The 26,967-nt window shown below is 39.8% G+C and overlaps 1 protein-coding gene across 1 annotated transcript in view; it reads right to left on the reverse strand.

The window, feature by feature from the left end:
* Positions 1-26,967, reverse strand: part of DGKK (diacylglycerol kinase kappa) — a 173,733-nt gene that overhangs the window by 94,839 nt on the left and 51,927 nt on the right. The window contains exons 2-4 of the mRNA XM_042974625.1: positions 13,742-13,852; positions 11,954-12,034; positions 9,900-10,004 (exon numbers count right to left, since the gene is read on the reverse strand). Coding sequence (XP_042830559.1) covers positions 9,900-10,004; positions 11,954-12,034; positions 13,742-13,852 — 297 coding nt within the window. The remainder of the gene's footprint in view (positions 1-9,899; positions 10,005-11,953; positions 12,035-13,741; positions 13,853-26,967) is intronic.

A 26,967-nucleotide genomic window follows, 5' to 3' on the forward strand; every position in this document is an offset into this window, starting at 1 on the left:
ACAAGGGACTCTTAAGGACTGAGAGCAAACTAAGTGTAGATGGGGGGTGGGGGAGAGGGGAAAGTGGGTGATGGGCAAGGATGATGGCACTTGTTGGGATAAGCACTGGGTGTTTTATGGAAACCAATTTGACAATAAATTATATTTTTTAAAAAAGTTAATACGTTCTTCTCAAACTGTTCCAAAAAATAGAAATTGAAGGAAACTTCCAAGCTCATTCTATAAGGTTAGCATTACCTTGATTCCAAGACCTTGATTCCAGACAAAGACCTCACTAAAAAGGGGAATTACAGGCCAATATCCCTGATGAACGTAGATGCAAAAATTCTCAATAAGATACTAGCAAATCAAATCCAACAGTACATTAAAAGAATGATTCACCATGATCAAGTGGGATTTATTCCTGAAATGCAGGGGTGGTTCAATATTTGCAAATAAATCAACATGATACACCACATTAATAAAAGAAAGGATAACAACCATATGATCCTCTCAATAGATGCATTAAAAGCATGTGACAAAGTACAGCATTCATTATTGATAAAAAAAAAAACCTCTCAACAAAGTAGGTATAGATGCAACATACCTCAACATCATAAAAGCCATATACAAAAGACCTATAACTAATACCATACTCAATAGGAAAAACTGACAGCTTTTCCTCTATGGTCAAGAACAAGACAGGGATGTTCACTTTTATCATTACTATTTAACATTGTAGTGGAAGTCTTAGCTTCAGCAATCAGACAAAAAAAGAAATAAAAGGCATCCAATTAGGCAAGGAAGAAGTCAAATTTTCACTATTTGTAGACGATATGATACTCCATGTAGAAAACCTGAAAGGGGGCACCTGGTGGCTCCATCAGTTAAGTGTCCAGCTCTTCGTTTTGACTCAGGTCATGATCTCACAGTTTGTAAGATCCAGCCCTGAACTGGGTTCAGTGCTGACAGTGTGGAGCCTACTTGGGGTTCTCTCTCCTCTCTCTAGCCCCTCTCTCCACTCATGCTCTCTCTCTTTCTCAAAAGAAATAATAAATGATTTTTTTTAAAGAAAAGGAAACCTGAAAGACTCCATCAAAAATTTGCTAGAACTAATACTTGAATTTAGCAAAGTTTCAGGATATAAAATCAACATATAGAAGTCTGTTGCATTTCTATACCCCAATAATGAAGCGGAAAAAAAAAAAAGAATTCAAGGAATTGATCCCATTTACACTTACACCAAAAACCATAAGATACCTAGGAATAACCTTAACCAAAGAGGTAAAAGATCTGTACTCTAAAAACTATAGAACAGTTATGAAAGAAATTGAAGAGGATACAAAGAAATGGGAAAATATTCCATGCTCATGGATTGGAAGAACAAACATTGTTAAAATGTCTATACTTCCTAAAGCAATCTACACATTTAATGCAATCCCTATCAAAATACCACCAGCATTTTTCACAAAACTAGAAAAAACAATCTAAAATTTGTATGGAACCACAAAAGACCCCGAATAGCCACAGAAATCCTGAAAAAGAAAAGCAAAGTGGGAGGCATCATGATTCCAGACTTCAGGCTATATTATAAAGCTGTAGTCATCAAGACAGTATGGTATGGGCACAAACACAGACACATAGATCAATGGAACAGAATAGAAAAGCCAGAAATGGACCCTTAAGTATATGGTCAACTAATTTTCCACAAAGTGGGAAAGAATATCCAATGAAAAAAAATGACATTCTTTTCAACAAATGATGTTGGGAAAACTGGACAGGAACATGCAAAAGAATGAAACTGGACTACTTTCTTACACCATACCAAAAATAAATTCAAAATGGATTAAATACCTAAATGTGAGATAGGAAACCACCAAAATCCAAGAGAAGAGCACAGGCAGCAACTCTTTGACCTTGGTTAGAGCAAGTTCTTACTAAGCAAGAGAAACAAAACCAAAAAGAAACTATTGGAACTTCATCAAAATAAAAAGCTGCACAGTGAAGGAAATAATCAACAAAACTAAAAGGCAACCTATGGAATGGGAGAAGATATTTGCAAATGACATATCTGAAAAGGATTAATATACAAAATATGTAAGAACTTATCAAACTCAACACTCAAAAAACAAATAACCCAGTTAAGAAATGGGCAGAAGACATAGACACTTTTCCAAAGAAGACACCCAGATTGCCAACAGACACATGAAAAGATGCTCCACGTCACTCATCATAAGGGAAATACAAATCAAAACCATGATGAGATACCACCACACACCTGTCAGAATGGCTAAAATCAACAACACAAGTAACAACAGGTGTTGGTGAGGATGCTGAGAAAGAGGAACACTTTTGCACTGTTGGTAGGAATGCAAACTGGTGCAGCCACTCTGGAGAACAGTATGAAGGTTCCTCAAAATGTTAAAAATAGAACTACCTTACATCCCAGCAATTGCACTAATAGGTATTTACCCAAAGACTACAAAAATACAGATTCAAAGAGGGTACATGCCCCCTGATATTTATAGCAGCATTATCAACAGTAGCCAAACTATTGAAAGTGTGCAAGTGTCCATAGAGTGATGATATAATATATAATATATAATATATAATATATAATATATAATACATATGTATTATATATATATGTATAATGGAATATTATTTAGCCATCAAAGATAATGAAATCTTGCTATTTTCAATGATGTGGATGGAGCTAGAGGGTATTATGCTAACCAAAATAAGCTAATTAAAGAAAGACAAATACTATATGATTTCACTCGTGTAGAATTTAGGAAACAATGCAGATGAGCATGTGGGAAGGGAAAAAAAAGGAGAGAGGGAAATAAATCCTAAGAGACTTTTAACTACAGAGAACAAATTGAGAGTTGATTGAGGGAGGTGAGGGGGGGAATGGGCTAAATAGGTGATGGGAATTAAGGTGGGCACTCATTATGATGAACACTGGGTGTTATATGTAAGTGATGAATCACTAATTCTTTTCCTGAAATCAATATTACACTATATGTTAACTAACTAGAATTTAAGTAAAAATTTGGGGGAAAATAAAAAATAAAAAAGTGTACTGTCTAGTTTCCATATATACATGAATTTGCCCATTTTATTGCTGTTATTTATCTCATTCCATTATGGTCAGAAGAGATACTTAGAGTGATTTCTATTTTCTTTTTTTTTTTTAATTGAGAGATAGAGTGTGTGGAAGTGAGTGGGAGAGGGGCAGAGGGAGGGAGGGAGAGAGAGAGAGAGAGACAGAGAGAGAGAGAGAAGAATCTTAAGCAGTTTCCACACCCAGCATGGAGCCCTACGTGGGGCTCAATCTCACAACTGTAAGATGATGACCTAAGCTGAAATCAAGAGTCATTTAACCAACAGCCACCCAGATGCCCCTGATTTCTATTTTCTTAAACTTGTCAAGACTTGTTTTGTGACATAATTTGTTACTATCCTGGAGAATGTTCCATGCACCCTCAAGAAAAATGTGTCTTGCAGCTGTTGAGTGGAAATTTCTGTATATGTCAGTTAGGTCCATTGGGTCAATAGTGTTATACAAGTCAACTGTTTATTAATTTTCTGTCTTCAGGTTTTATACATTATTGTAAGTACACTATTGAAGTTCCCTATAATTATTGTATTGATGTCAATTTCTGCTTTCAGATCTGTCATTATTTGCTTCATCTATTTAGGTACTCTGATGCTGGGTACATATATTTTTATAACTGTATTTTTCTGTTGAATTGACCCTTTTATCATTATATAATGCCCTTCTTTGTCTCTAGAAACAGTTTTAGACTTAAAGTATAATTTGTCTGATATAAGCATATAAGTATATCATATAGGCATATGATATAAGTACCTCTGCTTTCTTTTGATTGCCATTTGCAATCAAAACAGACTATATTTTTTAGTCTGTTCCCTTTTAGCCCATAATTTCTTCAATTCTAAAGTGAGCCTTGTATACAGTGTTATTTCTGGATCTTACTTTTTTTTGCATTCAGGTACTCCATGTCTTTTCTAAGTTTTAATTTAAATTCCAGTTAGTTAATATACAGACTAATATTAGTTTAAGAAGTACAGGTCAGTAATTCCACACTTCCATACAGCATTCAGGTCTCATCACAAGTGCACTCCTTAATCCTCATCACCTATTTAGCCCATCACCCCCATCCACCTCCCCTCTGGTAATGATTAGTTTGTTCTCTTTAGTTAGGAATGTGTTTCTTAGTTTCTCTCTCTCTCTTTTTCCCCTATGCTCATTTGTTTTGTTTCTTAAATTCTACATATAAGTGAGATCATATGGTATTTTTCTTTCTTTGACTGACCTATGGGGAAAACTGCACTGTTGATGGGAATGAAAACTGGTGCAGCCACTCTGGAAACCAGTATGGCGGTTGCTTGAAAGCTTAAAAATAGAACTACCCTATGATCTAGCGATTGCACTCCTAGGTATTTACCTAAAGGATACAAAAATTACAGATTCAAAGGGGTACATGCACCCCATGTTTATAGTAGCATTATCTACAATAGCCAAAATTTTAAAACAGCCCGAGTGTATGTCAACTAATGAATGGATATACATATATACACACACACATAATGGAATATTACTCAGCCATAGAAAAAAATGAAATCTTGCCATTTGCAATGACATGGTGGAGCTAGAGAGTATTACAGTCCATATCTTTTGATTGATGACTTTAATCTATTTACATTTAAAGTGATTGTTGGTGAAGACTATTACCACTCTGATATTTGTTTTCCATATGTATTTCAGTTGTTTTGACTCTGTTTTCTTTTCTTGTCTTTTTTTTTATTGTTTGATGATTATTTTTTTTTGCAGAGATTTGTTTTGGTTTTCTTCTCTATCTTTTATGTATCTATCATAGGTGTTTTTCCGGGGGGAGGCAGCTCAAGACTTGTATAAAATATCTCATAGTTATAACATTCTATTTTAAGTTGCTAACAATTTAGCTTCAATAGCACACAAAAATATTACACTGTTACTCACCCCACCAAATGCATATACTTTGTGTTCTTATACACAGAGTTTGCTTATTTTTATGTTACGTATGTATCCATTAACAAATTTTTACCTACTAACTTTTATTTTAAGGTTATAAGGAATTTATTCACTACATAAATTAACACATAAATTGCCATTGTTATATTGATCCTTCTACAGATATATATTTACATTGACTTGTGAGCTTTATGCTTTCATAAGCATTCATATTGTTTAGCGTGTTTTTATTTCAATTTGAAGAACTCCTCTAAGCATTTCTTGTACCCATCTTTAAGGCAGGTCTAGTGGTGACAAACTCCCTCAGTTTTTGTTTGGGAAAGACTTTACCTCTCCTTCATTTGAAAGGATAATTTTACCAGGTATAGTATTCTTGTATGTAAGTTTTTTTTTCTTTCAGCACTTTGATTACATCATCTCACTCTTTCCTGGTGGGGAAGATATATATTGAAAAAAACTGCTTATAGTCCTATTAGGGCTCCCTTATATGTAATAGGTTACTTTTCTCTTGCTGCCTTCAAAATTCTCTTTGTTCTTGACTTTTAACAATTTGATTATGTCTTGGTGTAGTCTTCTTTGTGAAGAGATCTTGTATGAAGTCTTTTGAGCTTCATGAACTTGTATTTCCAACTTTCTCCCAAGATTTGGGGAGTTTTCAACCATTATTTCTTTAAATAGCTTTCTGCCCCTTTCTCTTTTTTTCTTGGATTCCCATAATGCATATATTTGTTTGCTTTTATCCATGCTTTTTCATTATTTTTTTCTCTTCTGACTGATTTCAAATGACCTGTTTGCAGATTCTTTCTTTTGCTTGATCAAGTCTGCTGTTAAAGCTCCCTGCTGCATTTTTCATTTCATTTATTGTATTATTCAGCTCAAAAATTTGGCTCTTTTTTAATGATTTCTTTTGTTGAGGTTCTCATTTTGTTCATGTATTATTTTCCTGGTTTCACTGAATGATCCATCTGTGCTCTCTTGGAGCTCACTGAACTTCCTTAAAACAATTACTTTGACTTCTCTTTCAGGAAATTCATAGATCTTTATTTCTTTGATGTCAATTACCAGAAAACTATTGTTAATTCTTTGGTTGTGTTCTGTTTTTTTGATTTTTTTTTGTATTTTTGGTACCATTGCATTGATGTCTGCACACTTGATGGAGCAGTCACCTCTTTCAGACTTTACAGGTTCTCTTTGGGGATAAAGACTTATCTATAGGTGGTTGTGAGGATATCAATTTGGGTTGGATATGGCGGCTCTGGTTTCAAGGTGTGCAGCAGCAGTTCCTGCTTTAGGAAGGGCACAGCAGCAAAGTTTCAGTGGAGCTCCATCAGCTGAGGCCAGTGTTGGTCAAGGCTGTGGGATTCCACAATGGTGGTAAGAGCTGTTGTGCTCCTTGGTGGTGAAGGCTCCTTGGTTATCCTGTTCTCCTTTTTCTCTACAAAGGAAGTCATTGCCAAGAAGATCCCTATTATTGTTGAGTTCAGTGTGTGGGCACACACGTGTCTGTAGGTGCCTGAATCAGGGTCACAAACACATTTGCAGTGGCAATGGTGTTGATGTCTGGGCTGTGGGCACCTGCAGAGTGGCCATGGCACTGGGGTTGGAGTTCAGGGTCATCCATAAAAACTGGTATTATGGACTGGGGCACAGGTGTATTTATCATGATGCCCTGGTGTGTGTGGCATGGGTGTGTGCTGAGCAGCCATGGAGCTGGAGTCCAGGATGTGTGTACGGTTGCAGGAGTGGAGGCTGTGATTCTGGTTGTAGGGAGGATCAAGATGCAGTGTTGACAGCTTAGTGGGGTGCATGCAGTGGCACTTCCCCAGTGTAGGCACAGTGGTAGCAGCTTTTTCAGGGACATTAATGCAATAGCTCTCTTGGGGAGCATCACAGCAGCATGGGCTCCAGGTAACTGATTGTTTTAGCATCAATAAACTCTGTAGAGCATCTCCATGGTGGAAGTTGCATGTGTCCACAGCATTGATGAGGACTGTTGGAATCCTCCTGCTCTCCTTTTCCCTTATGGAGGGAAGTCAGACTAAGGGGATTCTTTTTGGCCCCAAGCTCCCGCCAGACTGGAGGCTGGGGCAATGCATGTAAATAACTAGCTATGCTTTTCTACATGGCCATTCTGTCTCTGTGCTCCATAGAGTTTCTACAGCTTCTTTATTGTATTCTGGAGCTCTTTCAGAGCTATTCTAGCTAGGATGTACCTCTTTATTTGTTGTTCTGGATGTTTTTGTGGGAGAGAGGATGAGCATTGGGACCTCCTAATCCACAATCTTTCTGATGTCACTATGAAAAATTAATTTTTTATACAACATTCTCAGAAGCAGTTCCTTAAATAGTTTGCTTTAAATGCTTCTAGTAACAGGAAGGTTTCTACCACAAGGGGCAGAAGATGCCATTCTTGTAGCACAAACTGAAATGTTAGAAAGTTATTCTACTAGGCCAAAGACTAGAAAAACGGTCTAACATTTAGAACTTTAACAACTGAATGGACTCTTTTGTAAGAATCTTAGTTCTCCATCTTTGGAAGCATTCAAATAAAGGCTGCATGACTTGATCTAAAGATGCTTTGAGTGGAAGATGGCAGCGTAGGAGGACGCTGGGCTCATTGCACGTCCTGCTGATCACTTAGATTCCACCTACACCTGCCTAACTAACCAAGAAAACCACCAGAAGACTAGCAGAACGGAGTCTCCGGAGCCAAGCGGAGTCAAGAGGCCCACAGAAGAGGGTAGGAAGGGCGGCGAGACGGTGCGTGCTCCACGGACTGGCAGGAGGGAGCCGGGGAGAAGGGGCAGCCTGCCGGCCAAGCAGAGCCCCCAAGTCTGGCTTGCAAAAGCGGAGGGTCCGGACAGAGTGTGTTCCGACAGCAAGCGCGACTTAGCATCTGGGAAGTCATAAGTTAACAGCTCTGCTCAGAAAGCGGGAAGGCTGGAGGACAAAGGGAGGGAGAGTTGCTGAGCCCCCGGACTACAGAGCTCAGTTTGTTGGGGAACAAAGGAGCTCACCAGCGCCATCTCCCTCGCCCATCCCCCAGCCAAAATCCCAAAGGGAACCAGTTCCTGCCAGGGAACTTGCTTGATCAGAGCAAACACCCAACTCTGTGCTTCTGCAGAGCCAACCCTCCGGCAATGGGTCTGACTCCCTCCCGCTGCCACAGGGCCCCTCCTAAAGTGGATCACCTAAGGAGAAGCAAGCTAAGCCTGCCCCTCCTGCCCCCGTGCACCTTGCCTACACACCCCAGCTAATACGCCAGATCCCCAGCACCACAAGCCTGGCAGTGTGCGAGTAGCCCAGACAGGCCATGCCACCCCACAGTGAATCCCGCCCCTAGGAGAGGGGAAGAGAAGGCACACACCTGTCTGACTGTGGCCCCAGTGTTGGGCTGGGGGCAGACATCAGGGCTGACTGTGGCTCCGCCCACCAACTCCAGTTATACACCACAGCACAGGGGAAGTGCCCTGCAAGTCCTTACCACTCCAGGGACTATCCCACAGGGATGATGATGGAAGAGGAGCATGCAAATCACAACTTTTTGTGGCTACCACTAATTCTATGCCATAGTGGGCTCAATTGGAGTGGAGGGGGAAGAATGGGATGAAATCCTCTATTAGGAAAGGAAGAAGAAAATAACAAAGAAGTAAAACAATGAGAGTATTTAATATAAAGACCATCATCAGATTCTAATCAAGAATCTCTCAATTATGCATAGACAATGTGAGCCTGGGAGAGGCCTTACAGATATGTGGGGAGATACCTAGGCCCCAGTTCAGTCAACTTATCATGTACTAATAGCCATGTGTAGCAATGAAAATAAGTGTTTAAGAGCCAGAGGAGTCATAGGGAAATGAGGACACATGGTTTTTTCCATGGCATTATTTTTACTTATAAAACCCATTATTACCATTGGTCCATCCCAAATGCCCATAACAATCCTCTATCTTTTGCTAGTTAATTAAAATATCAGCTTTTTTTGCTTTAGGATGAACTATGTATCGTTCTCTTTCTAAACCCTGGCTCTGAGATTACCCTCAGATTCATTTATTCATTTAAAAAATATTTATTGAGCCTCTACTATGTGCCACACACTGATACAAGGAAACAAATGACAAAAATCCCTCCCCTTTTGAAACTTCTAACTATTGTAGGTCTTCAGAGGAGTGGAACGAGGGCATAGCCCAGAGTTTGAATGGTATACCATTTGTTGCAGGGAGCAGTGGCCAGAGGTTTGGTATTAATAATAAGAATTCTGCTAATCTTTGGAGAGGACTGCTCCTTGCTCTTCCTCCTACATTAGCATAGGGTTTAAGGACATAGGTTTTAGAGTCACACAGCCTGGGTCCAAATCCTGCCTTTTCTACTGAATAGTTATTTGATCTTTGTCTATTTTTTTCTCTTCTGTGAGCCCGAGTTTCATTAGCTGTTATTGTAGCCACTCATCAGACCCAGGTCAAAACTGCTGATTACAGCTTTGCTAACATAAGAACATTGAGGTTAGCTTCTCACATACATCTTGAATGACTCATCCATCGGGCATATAGTGACATCTACATATCAAATGGATGTGTAAAGAGGAAGACACTTGTTGAGATGAGCATTGGGTGTTATATGTAAGCCAATTTGACAATAAATTATATTCTTTAAAAAAAGAGGTATCTAAACCACATACTTACCATGGTTTGAGTCTAAGTGAATTACTCCTATTTATAAATAGTTCTAAACAGGTTTCCTAATGATATCCATCTATAATTCCTGACCACATGGTCTCTCTACTTCCATTTTCTATTTCCCTTTTTGAAAGGTGGCTTAACTAATACAACCAATTAAACATTTACTTCTGAGAGTTGTGTGAGTTCTCTACTATTTTTCTTACCTTGCGAATTTCTCCCTGTTGGACGGTTTTTATGACATTGATCCATTCTTCCATGTCTTTTCGGTTGGGTGCAGCCAGGGTAACTTTTCGTTGTGGTGTGATCACCTAAACAAAAAGTCACATTATTAGCTGGTTCACATTCTACAAGTTTGCTCCCAAACAGAGCCTGTGAACTCTCTAAGGAACTAGACAGGACTATCAACCACAACCCAAGCCACTTCTTAAATGTAAGACAAATTCTCAGATACCTACCCCAAATAATAATAATGGTAATAGTAATAAATAACACTTTAATGGCACTTACTATGTGCCAATTACTGTTCTATTACACTTTATGTATACTATTTATTTCAATCTTCATTAAAACTCCATGAGATGGGCATTATTATTTTTCTCATTTCATAGTCAGGAAAGCTAAGGCAAAGAGAGTTTAATGACTTGCTTAAGGCCACCTAGTAGTTAGAAAGCTGACCTAGAATTAAAATCTAGATTCTTTGGCTCCAGAATATATACTCTTAAGTACTAAGCCATGGACCATCTATTACTCCAGAGAGGTTGCCTGAAAATCCTACTCACTGATGCTCTATCTACTTAAAAAATGGTAAAAATGGTATATGCTTCAGCAGGGTGTACCTCTTTCTGTTTGAGGAGAGAGTAAAAATAGTGAGGAATCTAAAAATCCAGTTTCTTTCTTGCTTATGGTCAAGCCAACCTGAAGAGAATTTTACCATTATGTCTCTTAATCCTGGTTGGTGTAAGAACCCCAGCAGGAATAATGAGAAAACTATGCTGAGGGTCTAACAGAGGTAGACCATAGTCAGGACTTAGTTTTTTGCCAGAAGGTAGGAGGGACACAGATGGCTATAGCATCAGCGATTGCTTCAGTAACCCTACTTGTCTTTAATACAAGCCTCCCAAATCTTGGAACTAGTGCTCACAATACCAACAAGCAATTGTTTTTCTCCTTTTGCATGTAGCACAGCATGATTCTGTGATAGATGGGAATAGAATCTAGTGGGAACTGTGATAATGCCACTCATTTTGTCCAAACCCACTCTTGTGTGGGGCTGATGAACAGTGCCTCTGTGTTTTAATTAGGTTAAGGGACATCTTAGTCCTTGGGATTTCTTTGTAGAATAAAGATGAAAAACAGCCTGTATGCTCATCACCTAAAGGTTGAGCTTTTTGGGACTGGGCCAACAGAACTCTTAACTTTACCCTAGGTCAGTGTGATGTAATAAAAGAGAAATGATAGTAGGGTCTCCCTCTTATAGCCTATTGCTTTCCTTTCAAAAGATTATGAAGTGTGGACCAGCGATAGAAGTAGGGGTATTGGGCCTGTAGCTCTTTAGTCTGCTAAGTACCGCTCTCCTGAAGGGGAACCCCAGTCTCCATAACCCATCACTGAGGCTGGAAGAAGACAGTTCTGGGAGGAGGTGGGTAGGAGAATTCCTGGGCCAATGGGATTGCTATTTTTCAGTGAGATTTCTGGTCTGGATTCACTTGAATAAGCAAAGACTTATGACATTTCAGCAGTTCCAAACCCTTGAATGCATCCATAGAAAATCCTCTGCTTTCTTTGAGGTAATCTCAGCACAAGGTAGTTTTCACTTTGGATTTAGGTTATTATCTATCAGATCAAAGGAGAGAGTGTCATGTAGTTTGATTTTCCTGATATGTTATACAATATATTAGCGGTCTCTTGAAAGCCTCTCAATGATACTCTTCTAAATCACCTTCACCAGGAGAATTGATTTTTTTCATAATAGTCACTTCCCCACCACCCAGAAGTCAGTTCAGCTTTATACCAGGCTGGTGTTAGAGAATAGGGACATCACTTTTCCCCCCTATCAGTGGGCTGGTAGAAAATATTTACATGAATAATTTTTAGCACTCATTTGCAATGCTTACTTTAAGTGGATTCCCATATACACTTTAGGATCAAAGGAGACTTGGGAAACCTGAACTCCAAAGAGGCAACACATGGGTATGGCAACCCCTTTTCCCAGCTAGCTCACACCTCTACCCATTGAATCATTTCCAATGTTACTTACACAAAAGCTATGGAAAAGATTTCTACAGCTGCTTTCTGCCAAGGCGACCTGAGACAGATCAACTGTTTCAAAACGTGCAAACTGGGAAGATATAAGAGGGAGAAGGAAAAGAACCATCTGGTTAATAATGTCAACAGACACTAAAAGGTAAACACACACACACACAAATAGGCATTTTTAACAGCCATGAACCAATCATATCTCTGGCTTCAGTGCTGGGATTTATTTAGCATCATGATTTTTTGTTGATATATCATGTGACAAACAAAAACCAAACCAAACTAAAGCAAAACACAACACTTCCTAAAACTCTTATGTGGATTTACAGGAAGGCTTAGGTGGTTCAGAATTATTCAAAACTAAGGGTTTATGCTGGAGAAGATAAAGGGATATGGTTTAACTAAGGGCCTAGTGGAGCAGATAGAAGTTATTAGTTCCTATTTTATCAGCTGGCAACCTCTGACTTTGTTGCTAGTCCTATCCAGTTTGAGGCCTGCATCTCCTTATAAACTGGTTCTAATAGGTAACATCCAGCCAGCAGCAAGGATAGCAGCACTAGGAATACAGATAGGCCTGGCTTCACTGGTATGCATCTTGTGCATTCATACAGGGCACCATGTTCAGCAGTGCCCTGCACTTGGTTTAATGTTCTGCTATTGCAATCTTGACATTTTTAATAACTTTATCCTTGAGTGTGTATTTTGTAAATGAAGTCCAGTGGGACAATGGCTCATGGACATGAGCAGGGGAGATATGCACAATCTGCATGTCCACCCCATGCCTTGTCACTCCATTTGCATTCATGATGCCCATGAGCATACAATTCCAGTGGACTCATGATGTGTAAGAGTTCAGTAAGACTCAAAGCAAGTATAAGGTAAGCATGCTGTACCTATGATTGAGTACGTAAGGGAACTGTTAGCCCTGAGAGTCCACAATTTCTGTGGAGACCAGGACTTGCTTCCAATACAGAAAAAGGCAATGATGTTCTAAGAAACATGAACAACCAAGGAACTCTATTGTGTTCTTTCTTGCTTATGTCACTTCCCTGTATTAGCCAATAATTTATGTTGAAAATGATAACATTGAAGGAAAGAAAGATAGGGTAGCCCATAGTTCCTTTTCCTTTTAGTCAGGGTATTGGTAGAATGTGTAAATATCAAGATGTGAAATAAAAACAGTTGAGCTGGTTTTGTATACTGTTAAGAACAAAATATATATGTGTGTGTATATGAGCTACTAAATGCAACTTATATAATTTTTGTGGTTTTTCATATGAGTTAAATGCGTTTATATTTGTTTTTATAACTGACATTGTACAATGTGCAGATGAATGGCAAAAATACTCATAATTTAACATTTTATTTTTTCTTTACTTAGAATGACATTGAACAACAAATAAAAGATGCCATGACAAATCATTGCATTACATTTTTGTATCTTTAATGACATTTTTTCCTTGATTTTTAAATAAGGGGCCCTGCATTTTCATTTTGTACGAAGACCACAAATTATGTAGTTGTTTCTGAGTGTAGAAGCTAACTGAGGAATCTGTAAAAGGGAAGGGAAAGAGGAAGGGGAAAGGAGAGAACAGTATCCCCCCATTTGGCCCAAAAGAACAAGTTAAAAGAAAAATAGATTTCAACTTCTACCTTGATATTTGCCAACATGTCTATACCTATTAGCCTATTTCTCCATACAAACATTTCCTGAAATCCCCACCCATTAACCCAAATGACAAAATTCTATAGATATTCTATAGAATAAATATTCTATATATTCTCTTACGGCGGGATGGTGTGCAAAACAGAGTCTTTGTCCTCGAACCAGAAAATATCTAAGCTTCCATCTCTTGAAGGAATTACAGTTCTTCAACAGAGGTCCTTCCTTCAGTATTTTCTGAAAAATAGAAGCATAAGGTTGAATAGTTAGATGAATTTGCAAGACCATATAATTTGTTCTCTCAGTTAAGAATATCAGACATCTGGAAGGCTCTATCTCTGTCACATATCTGAGGAATGGCCTGAGGGACAGACAAAAATACAAGGAAATTAGTTCAGTCTGAAAAGGAATTGGTTACCTTTGGATATCACATTAAGATTACATAGGCTCTAAGTTCCTTGAGATATATGGCCCAAGAACCATGGAGAACATCTCCACTGGCGGTCAGGGATAAGGATGAGTGACATGAACACAAAAATAAGAACAACATTCCTGGGCACCTGGGTGGCTCAGTCGGTTGAGTACCTGACTCTTGGTTTTGGCTCAGGTCATGATCTCAGAATTCATAGGTTCGAGTCCTGTGTCAGGCTCTGCACTGACAGCATGGAGCCTGCTTGGGATTCTCTGTCTCCCTCCCTCTCTCTGTCCCTCCCTCCACTTACTCTCTATCTTTCTCTCACACACACACACAAAATAAATAATTCGGGGCACCTGGGTGGCTCAGTTGGTTGAGTGTCCAACTTCGGCTCAGATCATGATCTCACAGCTCAGGTCATGATCTCACAGTTCGTGAGTTTCAGCCCCCCATCGAGCTCTGTACTGACCACTCAGAGCCTGGAGCTTGCTTTGGATTCTGTGTCTCCCTCTCTCTCTGCTCGTCCCCCACTTGAGCCCTGTCTCTACCTCTCAAAAATAAATAAACATTAAAAATTAAAAAAATAAGTAAGTAAACTTAAAAAAAATAAAAAAAAAGAACATTCCTAGAACAGAACAATTAATAGGCAAAAAGGCAGATTTTCTGGAAGTCTCCACATTGTAACTCTATACTGTTCTATCAGTTTTAGAACGTTTCTTTTAGAATATTAAGCTGGATCATATCCCTTCCCTGCTCACAAAACTCCAATAGTTTCCTAAAATTTTAAGAACTAAATCCAAAGTATTTATCATGAATTCAAAGGATTCATGATCTGGTAAGAGAGGAAAAAAAGGCACCAAAAAGGAAATACCTTCTGATTATTTTCTTTATGTACTTCAAGTCTGGTCACTGCTTTTTCACTTCCTTATTTAACAGATGGACTCTAACCAAGCATTGAGTCTATTTACCATTTTTACCTCAAGAAAGTTTAGAGTTACATTTATGGGATACAAACCAACATACAAGTTTGCCATTTGGGAGAAGTATTCACACCCACCAAGCTGGAACCAAACCCATACTGAATGGACAAAGAGCCAGACTTAGTTTAAGTCACCAAAACAAGGCTCTACCATGAACTCCATCCATAATCTAAATTATAATTCACCACTGAGTGGTTGTGTGTTTTTTTGGCCCACCTAGTGTTTTTTTTTTGTTTGTTTTTTAATTACTTTATTTATGTATTTATTTATGTATTTATGTATTTATTTATTTATTTATTATTTGAGAGAGAGAGGATGGGGGAGAAGGGCAGAGGGGGAGAGAGAAAATCTTAAGCAGGCTCCATGTTCAGTGTAGAGTCTAACACTCTACAAGGTTGTGGGGCTCAATCCCACAACCTTGGGATCATGACCTGAGCTGAAATCAAGAGTCGGATGGTCAGCCAACTGAGCCACCCAGGTGCCCCAGTTGATAATATTTAAAACGCAGAATATTTCATATAAAAATTAAGGTTTCCTATTTTTTAAAAAACCCCAGAACATCTGGTAACAGTGGACCTATATTCTTACATAGCAACAATCTGGTGGAACAGAGTAGCAGCTGCTCCCTTCAGATTGGGGTGTCTGACTCCAGCAGGCATTTGAGTTTGGGACCCTGATCTAAGCAATACTTTGCTACTCCTATTATCCCAAATATACACACATCTATTACACTCTCTGTCCAATTCTTTAAGCTACAAGATAGTACAAGTAGAGAGAACCTCTGTCAATTATAAAATAAGTTCATGAGCAAAGTTTACCTGAATCTTCTTGATAACTTATGAGAGTTTCAAGATTATTGTAACACTTTCGAGATGCTTACAAAAGAATGGTGCCAAGGAGGCAAGACAAAGAGAACAACAAGATGTTGTGGGAAGGGGAAATGTGGCAGGGAGAGGGAGAAATTATATTTAAATTGTTGACACTGAATCATCAATTGAGAAAACAACTCTTCTCTTTTTTTAATGTTCATTTATCTTCCAGAAAAAAGACAGAGCACAACTCTTCTAAGCATTGAAATTACATCATTCTTTCCTTTCTCTGGTCTGGTGGCCTATGGTATATACACTCTCAAAGATGGTATTTAATTTTTTCTATCCTAACTTTCTCACCTCCATGCCATATATTCTTCCACACTAAGTCTTCATGATACCTAAGCAGTCATATTTGTCTCCTTCTATTAAAGACTTAAGCTCAGGGGAGAGAGGGAAGATGGCGGTGTAGGAGGAGGCTGGGCTCACCGCGCGTCCTGCTGATCACTTAGATTCAACCTACACCTGCCTAAATAACCCAGAAAACTGCCAGAGGATTAGCAGAACGGAGTCTCCGGAGCCAAGCGCAGATGAGAGGCCCACAGAAGAGGGTAGGAAGGGCGGCGAGGCAGTGCGTGCTCCACGGACTGGCGGGAGGGAGCCGGGGCGGAGGGGCCGCCTGTCGGCCAAGCAAGCCCCTGAGTCTGGCTTGCAAAAGCGGAGGGGCCGGACAGAGTGTGTTCTGACAGCAAGCGCAACTTAGCGTCTGGGAGGTCATAAGTTAACAGCTCTGCTCAGAAAGCGGGAAGGCTGGAGGACAAAGGGAGGGAGAGCTGCTGAGCCCTCGGACGACAGAGCTCAGTTTGGTGGCGGACAAAGGCGCTCGCCAGCGCCATCTCCCCCGCCCATCCCCCAGCCAAAATCCCAAAGGGAACCAGTTCCTGCCAGGGAACTTGCTTGCTCCGCACAAACACCCAACTCTGTGCTTCTGCGAAGCCAAACCTCTGGCAGCCGGCAGCGGATTTGACTCCTTCCCGCTGCCACAGGGCCCCTCCTGAAGTGGATCACCTAAGGAGAAGCGAGCTAAGCCTGCCCCTCCTGCCCCCGTGCACCTTGCCTACCCACCCCAGCTAATACGCCAGATCCCCAGCACCACAAGCCTAGCAGTGTGCAAGTAGCCCAGACGGGCCATGCCACCCCACAGTGAATCCCGCCCCTAGGAGAGGGGAAGAGAAGGCACACACCAGTCTGACTGTGGCCCCAGCGGTGGGCTGGGGGCAGACATCAGGTCGGACTGTGGCCCCATCCACCAACTCCAGTTATACACCACAGCACAGGGGAAGTGCCCTGCAGGTCCTTACCACTCCAGGGACTATCCAAAATGACCAAACGGAAGAATTCCCCTCAGAAGAATCTCCAGGAAATAACAACAGCTAATGAACTGATCAAAAAGGATTTAAATAATATAACAGAAAGTGAATTTAGAATAATAGTCATAAAATTAATCACTGGGCTTGAAAACAATATAGAGGACAGCAGAGAATCTCTTGCTACAGAGATCAAGGGACTAAGGAACAGTCACGAGGAGCTGAAAAGCGCTTTAAACAAAATGCAAAACAAAATGGAAACGACGACAGCTTGGATTGAAGAGGCAGAGGAGAGAATAGGTGAACTAGAAGATAAAGTTATGGAAAAAGAGGAAGCTGAGAGAAAGAGAGATAAAAAAATCCAGGAGTATGAGGGGAAAATTAGAGAACTAAGTGATACACTAAAAAGAAATAATATACGCATAATTGGTATCCCAGAGGAGGAAGAGAGAGAGAAAGGTGCTGAAGGGGTACTTGAAGAAATTATAGCTGAGAACTTCCCAGAACTGGGGAAGGAAAAAGGCATCGAAACCCAAGAGGCACAGAGAACTCCCTTCAGATGTAACTTGAATCGATCTTCTGCACTACATATCATAGTGAAACTGGCAAAATACAAGGATAAAGAGATAATTCTGAAAGCAGCAAGGGATAAACGTGCCCTCACATATAAAGGGAGACCTATAAGACTCGTGACTGATCTCTCTTTTAAAACTTGGCAGGCCAGAAAGGATTGGCACGAGATCTTCAGTGTGCTAAACAGAAAAAATATGCAGCCGAGAATCCTTTATCCAGCAAGTCTGTCATTTAGAATAGAAGGAGAGATAAAGGTCTTCCCAAACAAACAAAAACTGAAGGAATTTGTCACCACTAAACCAGCCCTACAAGAGATCCTAAGGGGGATCCTGTGAGACAAAGTACCAGAGACATCACTACCAGCATAAAACATACAGACATCACAATGACTCTAAACCCGTATCTTTCTATAATAACACTGAATGTAAATGGATTAAATGCGCCAACCAAAAGATATAGGGTATCCGAATGGATAAAAAAACAAGACCCATCTATTTGCTGTCTATAAGAGACTCATTTTAGATCTGAGGACGCCTTCAGATTGAGAGTCAGGGGATGGAGAACTATTTATCATGCGACTGGAAGCCAAAAGAAAGCTGGAGTAGCCATACTTATATCAGACAAACTAGACTTTAAATTAAAGGCTGTAAAAAGAGATGAAGAAGGGCATTATATAATAATTACAGGGTCTCTCCATCAGGAAGAGCTAACAATTATAAATGTCTATGCACCGAATACCGGAGCCCCCAAATATATAAAACAATTACTCATAAACATAAGCAACCTTATTGATAAGAATGTGGTAATTGCAGGGGACTTTAACACCCCACTTACAGAAATGGATAGATCATCTAGACACACGGTCAATAAAGAAACAAGGGCCCTGAATGATACATTGGATCAGATGGACTTGACAGATCTATTTAGAACTCTGCATCCTAAAGCAACAGAATATACTTTCTTCTCGAGTGCACATGGAACATTCTCCAAGATAGATCATATACTGGGTGACAAAACAGCCCTTCATAAGTTTACAAGAATTGAAATCATACCATGCATACTTTCAGACCACAATGCTATGAAGCTTGAAATCAACCACAGGAAAAAGTCTGGAAAACCTCCAAAAGCATGGAGGTTAAAGAACAGCTTACTAACGAATGAGTGGGTCAACCAGGCAATTAGAGAAGAAATTAAAAAATATATGGAAACAAACGAAAATGAAAATACAACAATCCAGATGCTTTGGGATGCAGTGAAGGCAGTCTTGAGAGGAAAATACATTGCAATCAGGCCTATCTCAAGAAACAAGAAAAATCCCATATACAAAATCTAACAGCACACCGAAAGGAAATAGAAGCAGAACAGCAAAGGCAGCCTAAACCCAGCAGAAGAGGAGAAATAATAAAGATCAGAGCAGAAATAAACAATTTAGAATCTAAAAAAAACTGTAGAGCAGATCAACGAAACCAAGAGTTGGTTTTTTGAAAAAATAAACAAAATTGACAAACCCCTAGCCAGGCTTCTCAGAAAGAAAAGGGAGATGACCCAAATCGATAAAATCATGAATGAAAATGGAATTATTACAACCAAGCCCTCAGAGATAAAAACAGTTATCAGGGAATACTATGAAAAATTATATGCCAACAAATTGGACAACCTGGAAGAAATGGACAAATTCCTAAACACTCACACTCTTCCAAAACTCAATCAGGAGGAAATAGAAAGCTTGAACAGACCCATAACCAGCGAAGAAATTGAACCGGTTATCAAAAATCTCCCAGCAAATAAGAGTCCAGGACCAGATGGCTTCCCAGGGGAGTTCTACCAGACGTTTAAAGCAGAGATAATACCTATCCTTCTCACGCTATTCCAAGAAATAGAAAGGGAAAGAAAACTTCCAGACTCATTCTATGAAGCCAGTATTACTTTGATTCCTAAACCAGACAGAGACCCAGTAAAAAAAGAGAACTACAGGCCAATATCCCTGATGAATATGGATGCAAAAATTCTCAATAAGATACTAGCAAATTGAATTAAACAGCATATAAAAAGAATTTTTCACCATGATCAAGTGGGATTCATTCCTGGGATGCAGGGCTGGTTCAACATTCGCAAATCAATCAACGTGATACATCACATTAACAAAAAAAAAGAGAAGAACCATATGATCCTGTCAATCGATGCAGAAAAGGCATTTGACAAAATCCAGCACCCTTTCTTAATCAAAACCCTTGAGAAAGTCGGGATAGAAGGAACATACTGAAAGATCATAAAAGCCATTTATGGAAAGCCCACAGCTAACATCATCCTCAACGGGGAAAAACTGAGAGCTTTTTCCCTGAGATCAGGAACACGACAGGGATGCCCACTCTCACCGCTGTTGTTTAACATAGTGCTGGAAGTGCTAGCATCAGCAATCAGACAACAAAAGGAAATCAAAGGCATCAAAATTGGCAAAGATGAAGTCAAGCTTTCGCTTTTTGCAGATGACATGATATTATACATGGAAAATCCGATAGACTCCACCAGAAGTCTGCTAGAACTGATACATGAATTCAGCAAAGTTGCAGGATACAAAATCAATGTACAGAAATCAGTTGCATTCTTATACACTAACAATGAAGCAACAGAAAGACAAATAAAGAAACTGATCCCATTCACAATTGCACCAAGAAGCATAAAATACCTAGGAATAAATCTAACCAAAGATGTAAAAGATCTGTATGCTGAAAACTATAGAAAGCTTATGAAGGTAATTGAAGAAGATATAAAGAAATGGAAGGACATTCCTTGCACATGGATTGGAAGAATAAATATTGTCAAAATGTCAATACTACCCAAAGCTATCTACACATTGAGTGCAATCCCAATCAAAATTGCACCAGCATTCTTCTCGAAACTAGAACAAGCAATCCTAAAATTCATATAGAACCACAAAAGGCCCCGAATAGCCAAAGTAATTTTGAAGAAGAAGACCAAAGCAGGAGGCATCACAATCCCAGACTTTAGCCTCTACTACAAAGCTGTCATCATCAAGACAGCATGGGATTGGCACAAAAACAGACACATAGACCAATGGAATAGAATAGAAAGCCCAGAACTAGACCCACAAACGTATGGCCAACTCATCTTTGACAAAGCAGGAAAGAACATCCAATGGAAAAAAGACAGTCTCTTTAACAAATGGTGCTGGGAGAACTGGACAGCAACATGCAGAAGGTTGAAACTAGACCACTTTCTCACACCATTCACAAAAATAAACTCAAAATGGATAAAGGACCTGAATGTGAGACAGGAAACCATCAAAACCTTAGAGGAGAAAGCAGGAAAAGACCTCTCTGACCTCAGCCGTAGCAATCTCTTACTCGACACATCCCCAAAGGCAAGGGAATTAAAAGCAAAAATGAACTACTGGGACCTTATGAAGATAAAAAGCTTCTGCACAGCAAAGGAAACAACCAACAAAACTAAAAGGCAACCAACGGAATGGGAAAAGATATTTGCAAATGACATATCGGACAAAGGGCTAGTATCCAAAATCTATAAAGAGCTCACCAAACTCCACACCCGAAAAACAAATAACCCAGTGAAGAAATGGGCAGAAAACATGAATAGACACTTCTCTAAAGAAGACATCCGGATGGCCAATAGGCACATGAAAAGATGTTCATCGTCGCTCCTTATCAGGGAAATACAAATCAAAACCACACTCAGATATCACCTCACGCCAGTCAGAGTGGCCAAAATGAAGAAATCAGGAGAGTATAGATGCTGGAGAGGATGTGGAGAAACGGGAACCCTCTTGCACTGTTGGTGGGAATGCAAATTGGTGCAGCCGCTGTGGGAAGCAGTGTGGAGTTTCCTCAGAAAATTAAAAATAGACCTACCCTATGACCCAGCAATAGCACTGCTAGGAATTTATCCAAGGGATACAGGAGTACTGATGCATAGGGGCACTTGTACCCCAATGTTTATAGCAGCACTTTCAACAATAGCCAAATTATGGAAAGAGCCTAAATGTCCATCAACTGATGAATGGATAAAGAAATTGTGGTTTATATACACAATGGAATACTACGTGGCAATGAAAAAGAATGACATATGGCCTTTTGTAGCAACGTGGATGGAACTGGAGAGTGTGATGATAAGTGAAATAAGCCCTACAGAGAAAGACAGATACCATATGGTTTCACTCTTATGTGGATCCTGAGAAACTTAACAGAAACCCATGGGGGAGGGGAAGGTGAAAAAAAAGAGGTTAGAGTGGGAGAGAGCCAAAGCATAAGAGACTGTTAAAAACTGAGAACAAACTGAGGGTTGATGGGGGATGGGAGGGAGGGGAGGGTGGGTGATGGGTATTGAGGAGGGCACCTTTTGGGATGAGCACTGGGTGTTGTATGGAAACCAATTTGACAATAAATTTCATATATTAAAAAAAATAAAGACTTAAGCTCAAAATTTTAACTGCTTCAACCACTGAATCCATGCCCATTATTTCTGCCCATTTCCCAAGTTATTCTACTCTGTTGAATACTAAATGCTCCTTGTACTGTTCTTATTTTGTCATATACAGTGTCCTTTGTAATGGCTCATTTTATAGTTTTTGGATGGATATTTTTCCCTTCCCTCCATTTTCAGTTTAAAGCTTTCCTTAACTTCTTTAAAGCCACCCTTAACATCAACATTCCTCTTACTGCTGCTGCCATGCCTAATTCTCTTTTCTTCCTGTTCCTTTAAAGAGGGGGGGGGGCGCATGATGGGATGAGGTAGTAATGAGAAATGGGAATCTTCCAGAAGATTCCCAGAACTCTGGCCTTTTTGGCCTTCAGAAAATTCTCTGACCCTGGTGATTTGAAACACTGAAATAAGTAGAATTCATCCTCTTCTCCCCAGCTGCTTCCTTCCATCAACCCTTAGTAATGATCACTGTTTAATTTCACTTCCTGGTACTTAAGAAATGTTCTCTTTTCTTCTCTTACCTGTGCCTTCCTAATTAATGACATCCTGTTATCCATCCAAGGACACAGTGAACCAATTAATTAATTAATCTATTAATATGAGGACACAGCAAGTCATCAAAACCTTCAATTCTCATTCCATGAACCTAGCATTTGTCATAGTCAAGAAAAAGGAAAAAAAAGACTTTGTGGTGCATATATCATTGGATAGAATGCTTCATTCATACTTTATGAGCTCCTTCTATGGACTCCACCTTTGGGTAGGCTCTTTGCAGTAGCTGAAGGCACATTCCCCATCTCAAAGATGGGGATAGTGGGAGTGGAGGAGGAGGGACTGATATTTCATGTAGAGAAACTCAAAGGTATGTGAGATCAGAGAATTATTTAAAAGAGCCTTGGAGGCTTCATGCTTATTGCTCTAAATTTTTACCTTCTTGTTCAAATGAGGTGTTCCACCAAGACAGTGGCTGTCTACTCATATATCCTGTCTTTGGGCACACCAGCCAAATCACAATGATCTCCTCTTTTTCCCATAATATTAAACAGGTCACTTTGAATGCACTAGCTTTAAGTATACGGCTATCTACTCAATGCCCATAGGAGGTTGGTTGGTAACAAAAGGCTCATAAAGACCTAGCAGGGGAATTGGAGAGACCAAGATAAGTTGCTACTAAGTTCTAAGTGATCGTTAATGATTGAATGCTGACCAGTGTTACAAGCTTATTACATTTTTCAAGACAAGCTGGCCATCCAGGCTATAATTTGTGTGAATTTTTATAATATTGAAATGCTAGCAACTAAATTTTTAAAAAAAAATTGTGAGTGCCGAACAAAACATGTATGCAGGCCAAAGTCTACTCATAGGAACCAGTTTGTAATTTCTGAACTATAACTATTGTCACTTTCTCTAGAGGACAAAGTGAATGAATTGGTGGGTATTTCTTTTTTTTTAATTTTTTAAAATGTTTATTTATTTTTGAGAAAGAGAGAGACAGGGCATGAGTCGGGGAGGGTCAAAGAGAGAGGGAGACACAGGATCTGAAGCAGTCTCCAGGCTCTTAGCTGTCAGCCCAGAGCCCAATACAGGGTTCGAACTCATGAACCATGAGATCATGACCTGAGCTGAAATTGGACATTCAACTGACAGAGCCACCCAGGTGCCCCAAGTGGCGGGTATTTCTAGTGTCAGAGGAGATTGCAACTTATGGGTTCTGAGTTTGTGTATGAGGATTCTCTCCATATGAGATATATATTACCATGTTGGGAGCAGATAAATGTTGATGTGATTTATGTATAATAGGGAGGAAGGTTAGAAGGTCATAAAAGAGTTTAAGTTCTAAACACAGACTCTATATCATCAACTCTGAACTTCTACAAATATCCAAATCTGGGTAGAAGAAGGTAATGTTCCTATAGTTCCTTTCCTTTTCAACTCTGTTCCTTTTTGGGAGAAACTTACCTACTAACCCAATCCTTATTTTTAAATAAACCTCTCTTTATTTAAAAACTCAATAAGTGGCTCCTGGAAGCCAGTTTGAACAAGTAGAAGCTAAAAATCGCTCAATGGGTAGTCTCAAGTCAATAAAATATGTGCATGCAAACAAACCTTTACCTGCTCAAGTCCACTAAACCTAACAAGGATGTGACACAAAAATTAGAAGACACACACACACACACACCCTGCAAAGGGAAGCTTTGGAAGAAGAGCCCTTGTCTATCCCATGAGAGGATTTGCACAGTGTTTCCAAGTTGCTGGCTGCCTACAGATAATATCATCTCATTGCCCTTCACCACAACCATGCAGTGTTATCTCTAATTTCCAGAAAGTAAATCCGGGGCTTGGACATTTTCTGTTGCTTTGCTTGAGGATCCACAATTACAAAATGCTGGAGGGCTCTATGCTCTTTCCACTACTCTGTCCATGACAAGAAAACTGGGAGAGACTGATTAATTCGTACGTGCATCACAGAGTGAACATACTACCCTCCAAACTTCATCCTGAAAGACAAGACCATAGATATTTAAGAATTAAAACTTGTTCTGAGAATAGCTCTGAATACTCAGTACTAAAACTGTTAATGAGCTTCCCTTCAAGAGGCAAATGGTAATCCATGGGGGGCAAGAGGTAGTTCTCCTGTTTTTTTAAAGTAAACGTAGGATTGACTAGAAGAGTAATGAGAATTCATATATATGCAGCATTTTCAGTTGATAAAGTCCTTCTACTTTTGTTATTGAATCCTTTCAGAAGTCCTCTGAAGTAGGTAGTGAAAGCATCTAACTCAGTTCTGCCCTTTTAAAGATCACCTGAACTTCAGTTTAAGTGGCTTGTCCATATATTTTTGTTTCTAAGACATTATCAAGATATTTGAACATTTTCCTCTCAAATAAGATTGCCAATGTTTATTTTGCATTTCTGAGATTTTGCAGTGTCTTGAGGCTAAAATATTTGTCAGAAGAATGCATCTCTAATGTTATTATGAAAGGCAATGAAGAACAGGATTCTAAATGGGAAATTGTTCTTGGTGGCCACGTTTACAGGCACACAGTTGTTTCATAAAATGGAGCACACCTGTAATCCTTTTGGTCCAAGCTGCCACACTTTTGTGGCAATTTTTTTTATGCTGCAGTTAGAAAGAAGTTAGGAAGAGTCATAGGATCCTTGCGCATACTGAAATGTCATGTGACCCACCTAATGCTTCTCAAACCAGGACATACTACAGGCGAGCCTCCTAGTCCTTCCTGCCAGTTCTGACACTAAAACCCAAATGACACTGCAGTGTCTACTCTTAAACTCTCAAGGTTGGCTCTTTTGTGGTGGGAGTGACTGTGTGTTGAATTCAATTACCAAAGAGATTGATCAGCTTCACTCAAATCCAAGAATGCAGGACTTATCAAGGCATAGGTAGTTCAGGTTCACACAAAATGTCTTTCCCTAAACTATGGCAGCATTTTCAGAGAAAGTCAGAGCTTTGGAAAGCTCTGTTTCAGTTTCCTTTTGGGTCCTCTTTGATAAGCCAATCTCTGTTATTCCCAGAAACTCTTGCATCCTGGCACAGATGATCTCTCTCCCTGATGCTCTACAACTCAGCATGTACAAATTAATTGCCAGCAGTGAGGGTAAGCATTTCCCTTGCCCCATATTTATTAAATATCTTCTATAAAATATCTCAACAGGGTCTGAAAAGCAGCCCAATTTCCTATATATAATTAACACCTGCCTGCTGCTTAACTGGGAAAGGGCAAGTACAGCTGCTGCTGTGACCTTTTCCTATGCTCCTCCCAAATCCCCCAAACTATCTGCTATGTATGTTTTCTGTGGTTTAGTGGTTTTTTTGATGGATGAGGCTTTGTTTTTTTTTTTTTTTACTCTTTCCTAGCAAAAGGAGCCTGTATTACATAGCCAAATTGAATTCCACCCCCAGCCAATCAAAGAGTAGGCAAGCATCATGACAGGCACCAATATCTGTTATTAGCTGGCTGCTCTTCTGTTTTACTTTCTCATGCTGCTTTTCAGAGTGAGGTGGATCAAGCTGGGGGATGAATAGCTTATCACTCTTCAAGTGAGAACTGGACTCCCACTATGAGCACAGCTGGGGAAGCCAGCTTTATGCCTATGGCTCCTTCAGTCTAAAAACCTGGAACATCTCTTCTCTTTGCTTTGGGAGTGGAGGTGATGGGAAGAAAGCCATTTCCCAAAATGGCCTGCCAAAGTTGATTCAGAGCAACAGTGTTTGATTTGGTTAAAATGCAACTCCGGGTGCTTCAAGCTTTAAAAAAGGCCAGACCTGCTGTTTTGCTGAAAGCTTTACATTCCCCAGGGTCCTGTTGACATGGCAGGAGTCAGACAGACTGGCTCCAGCACTGACTAGCTGTGTGACCTTGGGAAAATCACTTAACCTCTCTGAGACTCAATTTTCTTGTCTTGTTAGATGAGGATATCTCACAAAGCATGTGCCTGTGACTCTGTAAGTGTGAGTCCCTTATGGATTGTGGAAGCAGGGGCTTGTGCTACAGTTCCACTCATCCCACTATTAGGAACTTCTCCTTTGGCACTAGCAAGCCTGGCTGACCAAGGGCTACAGTAGAAGAATGAGAAGGTGACCAATTGTCCCAGTTTTCCTAGGACTTTCAGTGCTAAAACCATGAGAGTCATGGGAAAACCGAGATCTGTTGGTCACCCTAACACTGAGGAGCTAGAGTTTTCTACTGCTCAGGTCTACAAGAACTATAGCTGCAAATCCCTCCCACTA

This window comes from Panthera tigris, chromosome X, assembly GCF_018350195.1.
Source record: "Panthera tigris isolate Pti1 chromosome X, P.tigris_Pti1_mat1.1, whole genome shotgun sequence".
Classification (NCBI taxonomy): Eukaryota; Metazoa; Chordata; class Mammalia; order Carnivora; family Felidae; genus Panthera; species Panthera tigris.